At 39.3% G+C, this 16,164-nt stretch overlaps 1 protein-coding gene across 3 annotated transcripts in view; it reads left to right on the forward strand.

Annotated features, from left to right (window-relative positions):
- LOC135935640 (cell adhesion molecule Dscam2-like) overlaps positions 1-16,164 on the forward strand; it is a 148,239-nt gene that overhangs the window by 122,020 nt on the left and 10,055 nt on the right. For 2 of the 3 annotated variants that reach the window (XM_065478119.1, XM_065478122.1), the window contains exons 12-17: positions 1,591-1,890; positions 5,880-5,999; positions 12,681-12,857; positions 14,591-14,738; positions 15,774-15,922; positions 16,033-16,164. In XM_065478119.1, the coding sequence (XP_065334191.1) occupies positions 1,591-1,890; positions 5,880-5,999; positions 12,681-12,857; positions 14,591-14,738; positions 15,774-15,922; positions 16,033-16,164 (1,026 nt within the window). Of the gene's footprint in view, positions 1-1,590; positions 1,891-2,889; positions 3,169-5,879; positions 6,000-12,680; positions 12,858-14,590; positions 14,739-15,773; positions 15,923-16,032 lie in introns of all 3 variants that reach the window. The other variant, XM_065478121.1, reaches the window with a different exon arrangement.

Genomic DNA, 16,164 nt, shown 5'->3' on the forward strand with positions numbered 1-16,164 from the left:
TCTCGAACTGCCAATTGCCAATGCTCGGTGCCGCAGAGTTTGCAAAATTTATGCAACAGTCAATGATGAACTCTCTGTTTTGTTATTTTTGACTGCTACAAATTTCAAAAATTGGAAAAATTTATTCGATTTTGTAATTTGCATGCTCAATAATTGTTTCTCTCAACGGATATCTCGATTTTATATTATAAAATATAAAACGTACTCTTATTATAACATTCAAATATTAGTGGCAATTAATGAGCCGCAATTTTTAAAAGCAATACAATGTCACAGTAGTGGAAAATATTCAAAATATCTCTTTTTAAGATTACTATTAATTTCAATGCTTGTTGGTAAAGTTTAAAAATATAAAAAATCTTTTAATTTTCTTCTAAGTGAATAATCTTTTTACTCTATTAAAAAAACATTTAAAAAAATTCATTTAAATAATGAATAACATTTCAATTTTTATCTGCAGTAAAATTAAAAATTAAATAATTTGCCTCACTATTTTCAAATAAAATTATTTTGTATTAAACAAACTCTAAACAGACAACCAGCATTGGCATTAAACTTTCGGGCCAACGCGGGAGTCCCTTCTTTTCGCTTTACTCTATCTGGGGCGGCCCGTGCTTTCATTTAGCGCATGATGACCGGCGGGTCCAAGGCGGAGGAGCGACGAGGCCCTGTGTTTACTGCACTCACACTACTCACATCCAAACTGTGTATGATCGATCTACGTGCTTGCGGCTGCCACGCACTCCTCCACTCATAATCCATCACTCTCCAGGGAAAATAATAACCTAACATAACGTGCGCCGCTGTGCCCGAGCACGATTATAGCGCCTGCAAGAGGATTACCGTCGAATAACCCTTGTATTTCTTCTATTTCTACCTGTCCACAGCTTGGAGGAAATTTGTAATTTATACATATATTTAATTTACTTATTCCAAAAAAATTGGGAGACACAACGAAAATAATTAAATAAAAATCACTGGGGGCCGGGTTGCGATCTGTGTTGGTTCCCGCCGGTCAGAATTCAATATGGCGTCGAAATAATGGAGGCGAATCAGGAGACAGTCCAGCGGCCAATCAGAAGCGTCAAAAAAGAGGCGTGCCGACCTAATAAATTCATTCCCGCGAATTTTGTTACATTTCCACGAGTCTGATGTGCCATCTAATGGTTGATTCGCCAATTACCGGGCTAATCAGCTGTTATAAAAGAAATAACTACAAAAATATTCATTGTGCTGAACGTATTTTCATGAAAAATAAATTTCCCAAGCCGATTTAATTATACGTTTGAAACTTTCCCGCCGTACTCTACCGGACGCCATGTCTGCGCGTCACGTAAATCCGGCCCCTGGTGGTAATTGTATGTATCAAAAATTTGTCACACTCATTTAATATATTAATACAAACAATTTCCTCCAAAAATCCCAGTAGGATTTCACTCATCTCCTCTTCTGAGAAGAAAAAAATTATCCTCAGCCGGCTCTTTATTCTCATCTAATCTCCTTTTCTCAAGCCGCTCTTCCGACAAAGAAGGCGGCTTAATTCGCCGGCGGGTCTTTACGGACGGATTTGTGTGACGAGTTGTGTTTCAGTGCCACCGAAAATCGCGCCGTTCGAGTTCGTGCGGGACCTGCACGTCGGCGACCGCGCTGGCGTGCAGTGCTTCGTCACCAAGGGCGACCTGCCGCTGGAGATCAGGTGGCAGCACGACGGCATCGAAATCGGCGCCGCTATCGGTGCCACCCCTTCCGGGGTCGTCGTCAGCCAGATGAGCTCGTTCACCAGCTCGTTGTCGTTTGACCTGCTTGGCCCTGAGCACGCAGGAAACTACACCTGCGTCGCCAGCAACAGCGCCGCAGAGGTCAGACACTCGTCGCAGCTGCTCGTCAACGGTAACACGCACACGGAGTTCTTGAGAAATAACCTGATTTTGAAACTTTGTCATTGTCTTGAGAAATTATTTAATATTTGAACTAATCTTAGTCTTTTCCTTTATGCAGGAGAAAGCGGTGAGCAATCTTCTGGAGGGTTTTATTTTCTAAACTATTGGTCAAGTCTCAGGGTGATTGGTCAAATTTCTGTTTGGTTTCAAGACCACTTGAATCTATTTGGAACCATTTTTCTGGATTTTTGTCTTATAATGATTGAGTTTTAAATGATTGGTAAATTTTAAGGTATCATTGGTATAATTTCAGGGATTTATTGGTTCAGTTTCAGGAAAATGAAATCGTTATTAGGGTAAATCTGGTCTTTTTGACACGTTAAAATGACCGATTGGTCAAAATTCAGGGTTAATTGGTCAGATTTCAGGGTCAACTGATTTTATAAATGTATAAATCCAGAATCAGGGTCAACAAATCCTGATTCAACATTGATAAAAACAAAATCAGGGTCTAGAGGTATGATTTCAGGGTCAAGAAATCTTGTTTAAGAGCAATTAGACCAAATTCCTAGTAAATATACCTGAAATTTGTTGGTAAATTCTTCATACTCTGGTCGATTGGTCAAATTTCAGGGTCAATGGGTTTGTTTTTCAAGATGCACTGAATCGTTTTCAGGTATATTGGTAAAAAATTTGGGCTCTTGGTTCATTCGCTGCATCAAAGCTCTTGTTCATTGGTCAAATGTCATTGTTGTTGTCACAGTTTCAGGGTGGCTTGGTAAAAATCAGGGTTTTTTACCACTTGTTGGTGATTTCAATAATATTGGTAATATCCGAATGAAAACTGTTTCCATCAAAATTTATTTTATATTTTAATTTCTCAACCCTCCAATCAGATTGCTCACCAGGAGGTTGCGGACGTTGGCGTTGTCATCATTACAAAGAAAACGAGCTCATTACCAGAAAATTCTAGCTCACTATTGACAGCGTGGGCGGCGAAATGTTTCAGTGCCTCCAAGGATAGGCCCATTCACGTTCGGCGAGCTGATCGAAGGTGTGCGGACGCAGGTGCAGTGCGTCATCCAGCAAGGTGACCCGCCACTGAACCTGACGTGGCTCAAGGACGAGCTGCCGCTGCCCTTCGAGCTGGGCATCCACATTAACCAGGACGAGTATTCCAGCACGCTGATCATCCCGGTTGTTGGGCTGCAGCACAGCGGCAACTACACCTGCGTCGCCAGCAACCAGGCCAAGGAGGCCAGACAGACGTCCAACCTGGTCGTCAGCGGTCAGTCGACACCTTCCGACGGCACCTGGATCGCACTGCACCGCATTTTGAATATTTGTCGCACTTGATTAATATTGTTTAGGGTTGTCAATGCCTGCACTGGTGTTCAAAATCATGAGTTGAGCAAATATGGCCGCTGCCAGGGTTTCTTGTCGTTAAAAATGGTTATTAATGTTACATTTTTCCAATTTAATAACATATGGTATTACTACGAACCAGTATTTCATTTTAATTAAATTTAATATTAAAATTTAATTATATTTAAAGATATCAGCTGATTATGAGAACCCTGGTGGCAGCCATCTTTCACTGTGTAAAAAACACAACTCGTTATAGGATCCCATTGCTTTCAAAGAGGTCCAGAAATAGTAAATTTCCTGTCGCTGTAGCAACAAAATGTCCTTTTGTCTTCCGTGGAGAAATTAACTGGCTGTTGGCAGCGCCGAACACAAAGCAGAAAAAAATATTAAATTAAGAAACAAAAATTCTGCTGCTACCTTTTCAAAAATTCGTTATTTTCTCCTCTCATTCTTTTAAATTTATTCTCTGATTTTTTCAAACAATTTTCCCGCGAATTCAATTAACGGTTGAAACACGAATCTGTCCTTAAATTTTGATTTTTTTTTTCACCATTAATTTAACCAGCAGAAAATTTTCCACTTGTGGGCCTCTTTAAAAGCTTCCTGAATCCATATTCGCAAGACCATTGCGAGTGGAGTGGTCTCTGCAGACGAATTTGCAGTCCAGGCTCGCAAAAACTCGCGCCGCAAATTGCTCTCATCCGTATTTAATCAGCGAAATGGACGGCAAATTCGACTCCCCACTAATGTGCGGCACTGCTCTTGAGTGTCTTGCGCACCTGCACCAAAGCACAGTGTGTATAGTTATTCAGCACACACACACACGCACACACTCGCACCACGCTTTGTTTCCTCTTTCTCTCTCACTCAGCCGCAGCACCAGCAAGCAATAACTCCAATTTTTCGCACAGCTTTTCCCCTTTGTGTTGTTTGTGTGTGTTTTTGCGCCGAAACAGCTTCATTACGGCAGCTGCGTGAAACAAAAAAAAAAAGAAAGAAAGAAAGAAAGATGCGCACCGCTGGAAAAGTCAAATTTGATCAGCCGACCGCTCCGTCTGTGTTTTCTGCACGCGTACATACGTATGTAGAGCGACCCTTTCCGCCCAGTGGAGCAGGCGATATATTTTGCAGCAAAACGCTGAGCTCTCTACTTTATATTGCCGCTCCCACTTTTTCCAGCTACTATTTTATAGAAAATGCTCGCTCCGCTGCACTCCAATGTTTACGCCAGCCGGCCGGGCGCTCTTTTTGAAGGGTCTCATCCAAATGTGCATTCCGACAACCTTCATCTTGACTTTTTTCCGAGCCGCCACGCAATTCCGCTCGCATTTCAGCCGTGTTTTGATAGCAGCACGTCCGCAACACTCTGCAAACTTGACAAGAAGCCTTTCCTTTGAAAAGACACCAAATATTTGCTGGCTTCGCAGTCCTAAAAGGATGAAATGGGAGTTTAAACGTGTCTTTTTACCTCTAAAAATGTTTTAAATCAGGAATTTACTTCCCGAGAAAATATATTAATATATATAAAAATTTTATTGTGTAATTTTAAGCCAATTATTTTCGATATTCCACGTCCTTGCAACGATTTTCGCTCCATTTATCACGAAAATCTATATTTTTCAGAATTTAAAATAAAATGGTTTACATATTTTTTCAATCATTCTACAAAGAATATTATATTGTGGACCCATTCCATTTCAGTTTTTGTGTTTGAACCTTATTTAAAAGCTATAAAAATGCTGCTATTAATTTTCAGTCACGCAAATATACATTCATTGGTTCTTAATAATTATTATTTTAATTCTTCAACAGGTGGCGCCACCGTTGATTGTACATTTTCTGTTAATTCTTGTCTAACTACCGCTTCATCCTTGCGTTGGTTGTAAAAATTGGGGCAGATTGACTAGAGCTAACTTCACTCGGACCTGCTAACTTGATCGCCCCCACAATGCAAAGGTTAAAAAAGTGGGCGTGGCAAGCAATCGGCCAAATTGATGCAGCGCTAACGAACTTTCAGTCGTTTGTGCGCGATTTATTGAGCTTTATTTTGGTTTGCAGCAATTTAAAATTAATTTTAAAAGTCGAAATATATGATTGATAGAATTTAATCTTAAAATATATTGGAAAATGACCAAACAGGACAACAAGAAATGTTATGTTAACAAATTTTTACTTTGAGACTAATTTAAATACTTTTTTTACCGATAAATTAAATATATTCAATTTTTTCGAAAAGAAGACGTTCTGGCCCGTCTTGAGAGGGTTCTGGCGGGCCATAAACCTGCCAGGGGCGCGAATCAAGATTTTCCGCTGCTCTCATTGCGCTGCATTTGTGCCTCGCCCGTGGCAGCTGCCGTTCCCCTTTTATGTTTGTTCCTCTCGGAGCGAGCTAGAAAATGTTATACTTGCAGTTGCAGAAAGAAACAGACTGACACACAAAGACGAACGGCGCGGCGGCTTCTTCACAAACGAGAGAAAAGAAATGAATTTTTCGAATCGATCGCGCCATCAATCATGCCGGCGTAATGAAGCTGCGAGCGAGAGCATTATTTATGCATTTCCATGCGAATTTCTCATCTCTCTGCTGTAATGGAGTTTTGTGCGTCGCTCATAAATCATTCGGGCTTGCAGTGCCGCCGAGATGGCTCCGCGAGCCCAAAGATCGCAACGTGACCCGCGACAACGCCGTGCAGTTCGACTGCCAGGCCGAGGGCTTTCCCACGCCCACCGTGCTCTGGAGGAAGCTCATCGGTGAGTATCTATATCCATTTTTTTACACTTCTTACACCACTCTGCGTCTCCTGCTCTTTGTGATCAATCACTATACGGCTTCGAACCGAAACTTTCTCTTGAATGAAATGGTTGAGATTACCGATTATTCATTTTTGTCACTGGGATCTTTTATTTTATAGTGACAAAATGGATTAAACAAATGGGTATCAGATTGAAATTTAAAGAGGATATGTGCTAAATTACTATAAAATCATTCTTATATCTTTAACTTCGGAGCAATTTTGAAAAAACTTGTCAAAACTCCCACCCATACATTTTTAGACATGTTTCCAACTAAAATTTTGACCTAAAAAGATATAATTTTAACATTGAATAATAAATGGAGCTGTAATGATTAAAATCTATGAGATAAAAATGGGTTATATCAGTTTAAAGACCGTCTTTGCCGAAATTGTCATTTACACCAATCGATTCCTAAGGTTCGGATTAGGTTAGCCAACCGACTTTTCCGACCGGAAGTTTAGCGTGACGTGCGTAAAGTAAGGTCCAATTTGTTTTTGGCACCTAAGCCGTACGAACCTTTGTACTTCGCTCTGGTTGGTCGATCCCAGCGCATGCGTCACAGACTGTCTATGCGACGGATGAATGGCCAGCCATTTTCCCTAGATTTAACGCATGCGCCAGGCTCGACCAATCAGAGAAGCACACAGATTTGTACTGCTTGGGCGCCAAAAACACATTGGATCTATTCCACGTACGTCACGCCGAACTTCCGGTAGAAAAACTTAGTTACCTAACTTAATTTGAACCTTATGATTCGATTGGTGTAAACGAAAATTTCGTTAAAGATGGTTTTTTAGCCCTAAAATCCAATTTAATTTTAGTCAAATAGCTAACACTCCTTATCACAGAGATTCAAAGAGGATCGATGCTGCAAAATCCTGGAAAATTCTTGTTGCCAGTTGACCAACTCACCCCTTAGGATTCAGTTGAAGCCAAAATTTACCTAATTCGCACTTTAAATTTTTTAGAAAAGTGGCTGCAAGGTTAGCTAGCATGCTTTTCAAATGGTCAGGATTGTCTCCTTACTCGAAATCCTATTTTATTTCAAGACAAAGAGTTTCCCCAAGAAGTTTCGTACCCCGTTGGACAGATCTCGACAAAAGGAATCGAAATCTGCCAAGAAAATGTGGTCATAACGCGCTCTAAATTTTCGAGAAAATTAAAAAAAAAATAAACAAATTGTTTATTGTTCAACTACTTATTGCATCCAACAATTCAATTAATTTTCAAATGTGTCCCTGTATAAAACCACTTTAAAGTCAATTTTCAACTCAAATAACTTATTTCCCGCCTCTCTTTGCTTTGAAGCAAGTTAATTTTCGTGTACTTTATGCTCAAAAAATTTCAGAGTTGAATCAGGCAATTAAATAAACGTTTTCGTTTTCTCGAGAGAGAGCAAAAAGGAACTTGTGTTCGGACAAGACTACTTTTCAAATCAATCATGTCGCTTGATGAACTCGCTTCTTGTCTGGAGAGAAACGAAAAACAGAGCCAGTGGGCCGGAAAGAAAATCTCATCAAGAGTGAAGCAATCGGCAGCGCAGGGAAAACTTGGCCGCCAATCCCCGGCGGAGTTTGAAATCCGGCCGGGCCGGGCACTCGCTCGCCCGTGCGTTATGTTGGCCGAATAAATACATTCATAAAGCCACCACCGCACCACTGCTGCTGCTACTCAAATTCCTTCGGCCTGGTGCACACAAACACACACACACACACGGGGTCCCGATCCTTTCCTTTGCGGAACGATCCACGCCTGCCAGCAGTTGAGATCATCTTACTTTGCTCCCACACGCGCCGGCAACAAATATGTGCGTTCTCCTTCCCGGCTTTGCTTTCAGGCACGGACTGCCCGCGAAACTGATAAAGTTATCGGGCCGGGAAATACGTACAAAAGTGTAATAATAACGAGTTTTCTGAAGCAAAAAGGTTTTCAGTACAAGTATTATATCTCTAAAATGAATTCTAGTAGGGATTTAACTTAATTGTAAGGAACTAGAACATAAAAAACAGGTGCTCTGCATATTTTAAAACTTATCAATAGTTTATCTTCAATTCTGCTCCAACAGCAACAGAAGTTTTCCGCTTTATAATTCATCAGGGAATTTTGGTTGCTAAAAGTCTGTGAAAGCAAAGTTCAGCTCTAAATTTAACTTGATAAGGACCAACTCTGCAAAGTTTTAAAATATTCAATAAGTGGAAACAGGAACCAACATTCTCCTTTGCATGCACGCTTCTTGATCATTTGTTTGGAATGTTTAGATTACATACCATAGCCAACAATAATTGAAAGTCTGGCAAAGAACCAACAATCTAGTAGCCAAGATATCACTATTAATGCTCCTGACGTTTCATGTGTGTCTTCCTTGAAATTAAATCTACAAGAGATAAATGGTCGGAAAGTCTAATAAGAAATCATTGATTCGATAAAAAGGAATTTACTAATACTTACGAAGGTCAATTTGACGATCTTTGATTTTTTAAATTTCTATTTTTGAATTAACTCTCTAAATTAATTCTCGAAAGTAAGTATCCTTTAAAATTCATGATTTAATTTCGTCATTAGGGTTATTTTACCTCATAATTCACACGCCGTTGGATTAATTGATTAGAGAACTCGAAATCAAGTGACATTTTCGAGGATTTTGGCAAAATTTGAAAATGAAAGAGGATTTGATGCTGCAAAAGCCTGGTCAATCCTTGTTGCCAATGCATGAACTCATCCCAAAGGATTTAGTTTAAGCCAAAATTGATCTTTAAATTTTTTAGAAAAGTGGTTGCAAATTTAGCATACTTTTCAAATGGCGAGGATTGTCTCCTTACTTGAAATTTGATTTTATTTCACAACAAAGAGTTTTCCTAAAAGGTTGCATGCGCTGTTGGACAGATCTCGACGAGTGAGGAATCGAAATCTGCCAAGAAAATGTGGTCAAGCGCTGGGAATTTTGGGGAAATTTTGCCAATTTCTAATTTTTTCTGTAGCAAGTTCCTATTTTAATTGGAAAAAATTGTTTACCGATCAACTGCTTAATTATGACATCCAACAATTCAAATAATTTTCAATCGTTGCCATGTATCAATCCACTTAAACTGTCATATTATGCAATTTGTAGAGATGAATTGTTTCTACACTCAACAATTAATTTATTAATCCATTTATTTGTCTTATTTGATTAATTTTTCCCAGTAAAATTGATGTCAGCTTATTTCATTATCAGTTTTCCCCATTTGGCCGATTTATCGAGACCTGTTGCATAATTTCCCTTTCAACGAAATTTTCAATCAGCACGTGTGCGCATATCATTTTCCAAGGTAGAGGAAACAAAGCAAAGTGCGATGGAGCGCGCGGCTCGTTCCGTGCCCTTGCTGGCGAAATTTAATAATCTTTCACGGAACGTGTGGCGTCGCTGGCGGGCGGGCGGGCGGGTTCAAGTGAGTGAAGGAGCGACGACGCACCGCACACTCACTCGTTCCTATATTAGCTCTATCAGATGCACACACCGCAGGCAGGCAGGCCTGTGCAGCCAGCCAGCCGCTGTCAACCCGATATTTCATTTTCGTCTGATGTCATATTTCATAAACACTATTACGCGTCGTATGCATATTATAATAGAATAGAGAACCTCGGCGTCTTCTGCGAATCCTGCCTGACGCCTTGCTCCGTGTTGTTGTTGTTGTTGCTCTCTCCTCTTGATTAATTCCGTTCGGCTTTGTTGTCGCAACCGATTTAGCGGCGAGAGAGTAGATAGAGAGAGGTGAAGACGCGCGCTGCTCCCGACAAAGAGCCTCCCTCTTGCACCCTGCGAAAGCAAATTCGCGGCAATAGATCCGAGATCTGTTTACACACGCACACTCTGCTTTCTCAATATCTCCTACTGGCGGTCGTGTTCCATAGCCGTCCCCCCTTTCATCCCCGCTCAAAATGGGATCGGGCGGTTTAATTGGAACTGACAGGGCGGCTCAAATTTAGCACTGCGTATATACCTGGAATGCACGAGGTTATTGATATTGAAAAGGAATTTGTTTCAAAGGAAAATACATTGAATGGTAGTAAATATATTTTAATATGTATTTAAGCTCGATTTCTATGTGAGACGACATTTGACAGATTTCCAAGTTAAGCGAAAATCGACAACCTTTTAATGTTATGCCGATTTAGAATATTTAAAAGTGTAATTAATTAACTGGTTTGCGCTTAATTGATGGTTTCTTGATGGTTCAGAGCTCAGAAAAAAATTGGAAATATAAAAATAGACACTCAATTGATTTTCAGTAAAAAATTGTGTGTTCAAAGCCGCCAATAGATGGCACCACCGTATGCTTCCGTAATAAATTTAATTTTAAAGGAATTTGCGCTGCGATTGCAGACTCAATCCTGCGTTTGTGCATATTTCACTTAATATGTATTCTTTGAACGTTCTGAAAACCAAAATCGGTTAAGCCAATTGCATTAGAATCGGGAAAACTATTTTTTTAAATATTAAATCTTTTCCAACGTCTCTACGGCGAATGGCTGGACTGATTTTGGTTTTCAGCACATCAAAAGAAAACAATAATAAATAAAGAATGCATAGTAGCAGGATCGAGTTTAAAATCGCAGCGCAATTGCCTTAAAATAAAATTTATTAATAAAGTATACGGTGGCGCCATCTGTTGGCGGCTTCGAACACTAAGGGTTAATGCAACTGGAGTATTTCACAGTATTTGGGAATCATTAAATTCTTAATTAAAAAACGCAGCCTCGTGACCGTGACCGAAAGATGATCTCACTGCAAATTAGGCAACCAAAAAATCAGACATAAATAAAAAATAATAAATAAATTTCCCGTCAACTGTCAATATTTTCAGTTTGGAAAAATTTTTAAATTGATTTAATATTAAAATCTGACCTACGAGTGATTTTTTTGTCCTAATAACACTTTAACTTTAATATTTATAATGGTTCGAGAAATTTGGAAACACTTTTTGGTGAGAAAGCTAGAGCAATTAAACGGAAAATTTTGCTAGCTCAACATCTGACGCAAAACTAATATTTAACTGCTCAATTAAAATGAATCGTGAATAGCCAATATCATCATTACAAAAACTCTAAAAATACATTGGCTAAAATCAAATTTTTACGGCAAAAAAACAATTGCAAATAATAAAAATCTTGCCTGCGTGTGTTTTAATTTATCTAAATAAGTGTAATTTAATTTTATCCTCAATAGTCACAGAGTCATTATTTTCAATTTCGTTGGCTGCATTTCAACAACAAAATTAATATATTTATTTCAATTACATTCTTTTGCTATAGTTCAATTAAAATGACTGAAAAAGATGTGGACATTTGGTTTGCGGTTTGTATTTATTTGTTCCAACCACGCCTCGCCATGTTATTTCTACACCGAGTTTCGTGTCTCTTTCGCTGTTATTGCAATTTGAAACCTATCTGGTGCTGAGCGCAGGGCTCGATTTCACTCTGGTCCGTGCGGTTACGCTGGCTGCAGCACAACAAGCGAGCGAACAAGCGCGAGAGTGACACTAAATGACTCGGAAGCCGATGCACGCGCGCACTGCGATGATAGATATTCAATTATGGTCCCCCTGGCAGACCGGAGCAGGGTGCGCGAGAGTGTGTGTATGTGGATTTATGGCCAAGGAAAGCAGCCTCATCAGCAGCCGAGGTATAGAGGCCGGCTCTGCTGCTCAGGCACTTTGCATTTCAAATTTGTGTGTTTGAATTGTATTAATTTACCAGGGAAGCAGTAGTTAAAGTGGATCTTGCAGGGCGAAAATTTAGTATAATTGTCGTTTTTGGATTAAGCAATGGTTTTACTCTATCAATGATGAAATATAAAACTAGGGACGAGGAAAAATTAAATTTCTGATTTTGCCAAATTCTTTAAAAAGGTTTTACGGCTTGTCAGTAATTTTTTTCGCCTGATCCTCGTGATCTATCCAACGGTGAGCGAATTATACGGAAAATTTCCAATCCTGTTGAAAGGAATCATGATTTTTAAAAAGGAGACGATGCTTACCTCTGATTTAGCATGGAAAATTTTGAGCCAATTTAAACGGCAAGCAGGTAAATATGTTTTTTAGCTCTTTTAGGGCTGCATTTGCCTACCACCCGATTTTTACCACTAAATTTTCACCAATTTCTTGCGTAAGAAATTAATTATTCCATTTTTCCCCTTTGAAATTTTTAAAGTTGCGGTCGGATTGGTCAAAATATCCTCTACTGTGCAGATTTTTTCTTTTAAATTGCCATTTTCTACATCAATTTCTCCAAAAATTATCTCTGACAATTTTTCGAGTCGAGGTCAGGAGCGAATAATTAGAAAATTATTGAAAACTGAGGTGCAAACTTTTGCCTGCAAGAAACTGTTTAAAATTGAAATAAAAAAACGATTTTTACCACTGCATTTTTTTAAAGGCGGAATTTTTGCAACTCTTTTCAGTGCTCTTTCCTAATTTACAGAAAACATTTTATTTAAAAGGATTTTTCATGATTTTCCAGCACAGATCCTCTTTAACGAGAGAACTGAATTATATATTTATAGAAATGCAAAGCAGTTGGCTCAATGAATAGTTAGTTAAGCTGCAGGGAGCTCGTCAAGATTTGCATTGAGTGTGCGCGTCTGTCTATTCTTTGCAGGCCATCAGCCGATCGAGTACCAGGACCTGACGCTGCGCAGCCGAGGCATCCAGCTGTTCCCGAACGGCACGCTGCTCATCAGGCAGGCCTTCCAGGATCAGCAGGGCCAGTACATGTGCGAGGCCACCAACGGGGTCGGCGCCGGGCTCAGCTCCGTCGTCCTCCTCACCGTGCACGGTACGATTTTAATTTGCTCGCAAATTTATTGCAACGTCAACTCGACACGCCCAACCATTCATGCAGGAATATTAAACCTCTAGCACGATATTTTTAGTTTGGTTAATTCTAAGGATAAATAAATACAAAAATTAAGCAATTTAATTTTCTTTTTTCCCCCGAAAATATATAGTAAAAAGTTAAAATGTTTTTTCGCGTTAAAATTGTTATTAAAATTCAAATTTACTTGCAAAGGAATATTTTAATATAAAAGCCCAAGCCGGAACCCTTTTTATATAATGTTTATTGGAAGTCTTTCAAGTAACGCATTTCAAACTTTTTTAGTGAAAATAAATTTATTATTCTTTATTAAATTTTTAAAATTTGGTGGAACTTAAGCAAGTTTAGGCACCTTAAGGTTGTCAATTAAAAAAAATGGGCACATATTGAAGATAGATTTTTTTAAATTATTTTCAAGTAATTTTCTAAAGGCAATCAAGGTTGTCAGCGCAACAACAATTGCCAGTCCCTACAATTTTTCAATTCAAATATTAAGGTTTAAGAGAATAAATCCACCCCCAATAAGTTGCAATGTTTCTACTCCCTGAAATAAATTAAAAACTGAAATAACACAGCAAAGGAATTTTTTTATTTTTCATTTAATTCAAATTTTGCCTGCTTTAATTTTTAAATATGCTACACATATATATTGTTTTTATTTAGAGTGAGTTTTCGACAATTTAAAATATTGTTGAGCCGTAAGAAAGCATTTGAAAGGGTTGGAGAGAAAACACCCCCCACAAACCCCGAGTTCAACGGTGTGCAAGTTCACGCATGTCACGACACAGGACACAATTTTCAAAATTACAAAGTTCTGAGCTCATTTAAAAAACTGTAATTAGTGAAACCAAAATTAACAATTATTTCCTTTGAGCTGAACTTACGATTATACTTTCCAACGGGCTGGGCGCGAGGAAATGAGATCCTGAGGTCTTAAAGTTTTCTCAAATTGTCCTGTAAAATCCAGCGGGAGCCAGATGTGCGATGAAATTGGTTCGCACTGCGCAGATCCAAGATGGCGTCTGAATGTGGGAAACAAAAAGCTCTCTTTAGATTGCCGTACGAGTGTCAATAGTTTGTTTTTACGATCCAAAAGACAGAATTAGTCCACAAGTAATGCAAATTATGTCACAATTTTGATGAAAACTTGCTTCTTTTCGCGACCGTTTACTCCACGGGACGCCATATTTGCGCGTCCCACGAATCTGGTCCCCGCTGGTAAAATCCGTAAAAATAATTTTTCGAGAAAACTTTTACAACGCATTCTAAATAGTTGTAAACCCTGATTTTTATTCAATTCAAAATTTCACAGAGTTTGCTTGCCCTCTTGGAAACTTTTTTCGTCTAACTCGTGGAATTTCCTCAAATTCAAACCGAATAAAAATTGCGGGATTTCATGATTCACGACCATAAGTTTGATAAAATATAAAAAACCCTATTTATTGCATCATTCACAGGTAATATATTCTTTGCGATGGCGCGTGCGATGATGGCTGCTTTCAAATTCGCTTTTCACGCGCCAAGAGCTGGTGATTTTGCGCCGGCGGGGCGATAACCTTGTTTAGTTTATTGGTCGGGCGCGTCGTTGGCGGCCACTCGAGTGGACCCGGCGCGCAAATGAAAGGAAATTGAGTTTGCCCGAGCGTGCATTGGTGAGAGTGAGTGAGTGAGTGTGTGTGTGTGTGTGTTCGCAGTGCCACCCGAGTTTGAGGTGAAGTCGTCGCAGACAAGCGTGCGGCGCGGCGCAGGGGTGACGCTGAGGTGCGAGCCCAAGGGCGACGCGCCCATGAGCATCGTCTGGCAGCGCGACGGCGGCAGAGTCATCTCGCCCGCAGACCCCAGGTGACTGACTTTTTTTCTGCTCTTCCATATACGTTTGGTTGGTTGGTTGGTTGGTCTCACACGGCCTACAAACAAATTAAATTGGATCGTATCTGTTTATTTTTTAAGAGTGACAAACAAACTATAGGGGAGAAAGAAAATAAATGGGTTTTCTCGAACGGACAGTACTCCTCAACATTTAATTTGGTACAAACCACTTGTTGGGCCTATGATTTTTTTTTTCTTAAACATCAATGAAAAATGGCGATTTTTTTAACCAAATGAGGCGTTTCTAGAGAGCACAATAAGATAATAAAACAAACTGTTTGGCAAGTCTTGAGGCAAAGATACATTTTTCAATATAATCTTTTATTTATATAATAAAGTTTGTTTTAACAATTCTCTAAAAGTAAATTGAATAAAAAGTCTTTGTAAAATAAAATAATGATAGGTTGACAGAGGAAACTACAACAAAAGCAAAGTGGAGTTTAAATCATAATTTTCGACGACTTAGGCAAATGAAAAAAAAATATTTCAACACGATTTCATTATTCCTACGATCATCAATTATTTGCTTATTTTTAATTAGGAAACTAATTTTTTCCATTATGCAATAAAACATCTTAAAATCTGTCCCACTGCTGGTTCCATATTTTACAGTCCGTCATCCCTGTTTAAAGGAGGAAAAATTCAGCACCAAAAATACCTGTTTTTTGTGTGTTTTTATGGTAAAATTAGCATGAAAACAATGCGAATATGATTTTTATTTTTTATTTTAGCAATTCCTTGTTTATGTTTATTTGGCAATTATTTAACACCTGCATTTTCTCTGCAGACTTAAATAAATTATTTTTAAGTCTGAAAAAATTTGGCATTCTTGGGTAGTTGACCAGATTTTTTTATTAAAAAAAAAAACATTTTCGCTGATCACAATGTTCCAAATTAAAGAAAAACGATTTCAAGCTATTTAATATCCGATCCAATCAATTTTTCAATTTACAACCTAAATTTTTTTAATAAACAATATTTCTTCAATTCGATTTACTGCTTGGCCAGGTACCACATCAAGGAGAGCACGGTGAAGGGCGGCTTCCAGTCGGAACTGACGATCGCGAACACGCTCAAGTCGGACAGCGACACTCTGACCTGCGTGGCCACGAATCCGTTCGGCCGCGACCTGCGGATGTTCCATCTGCTAGTGCAGGGTGAGTGTCGCCAGGAGGCAGGCACCGTCAGCGCCACGTGCGCCCGCGAATCGATTTTGCGCTATATTCTGTTTTGCATGACGCCGTGTGTGTGTGTTTACGCTTTGCAGACGCGCCCGGCAGACCGCTCGACGTCCGAGTGATCGAGTCCGACAGCCGCAGCGTGCGCGTCGGGTGGTTGGCGCCTAACGATGACCGCACGCCCATTCTTCAATATGTTGTGCAGTATCTCCAGGATACAG

The sequence above is a fragment of the Cloeon dipterum genome, chromosome 2, assembly GCF_949628265.1.
Source record: "Cloeon dipterum chromosome 2, ieCloDipt1.1, whole genome shotgun sequence".
NCBI lineage: Eukaryota > Metazoa > Arthropoda > Insecta > Ephemeroptera > Baetidae > Cloeon > Cloeon dipterum.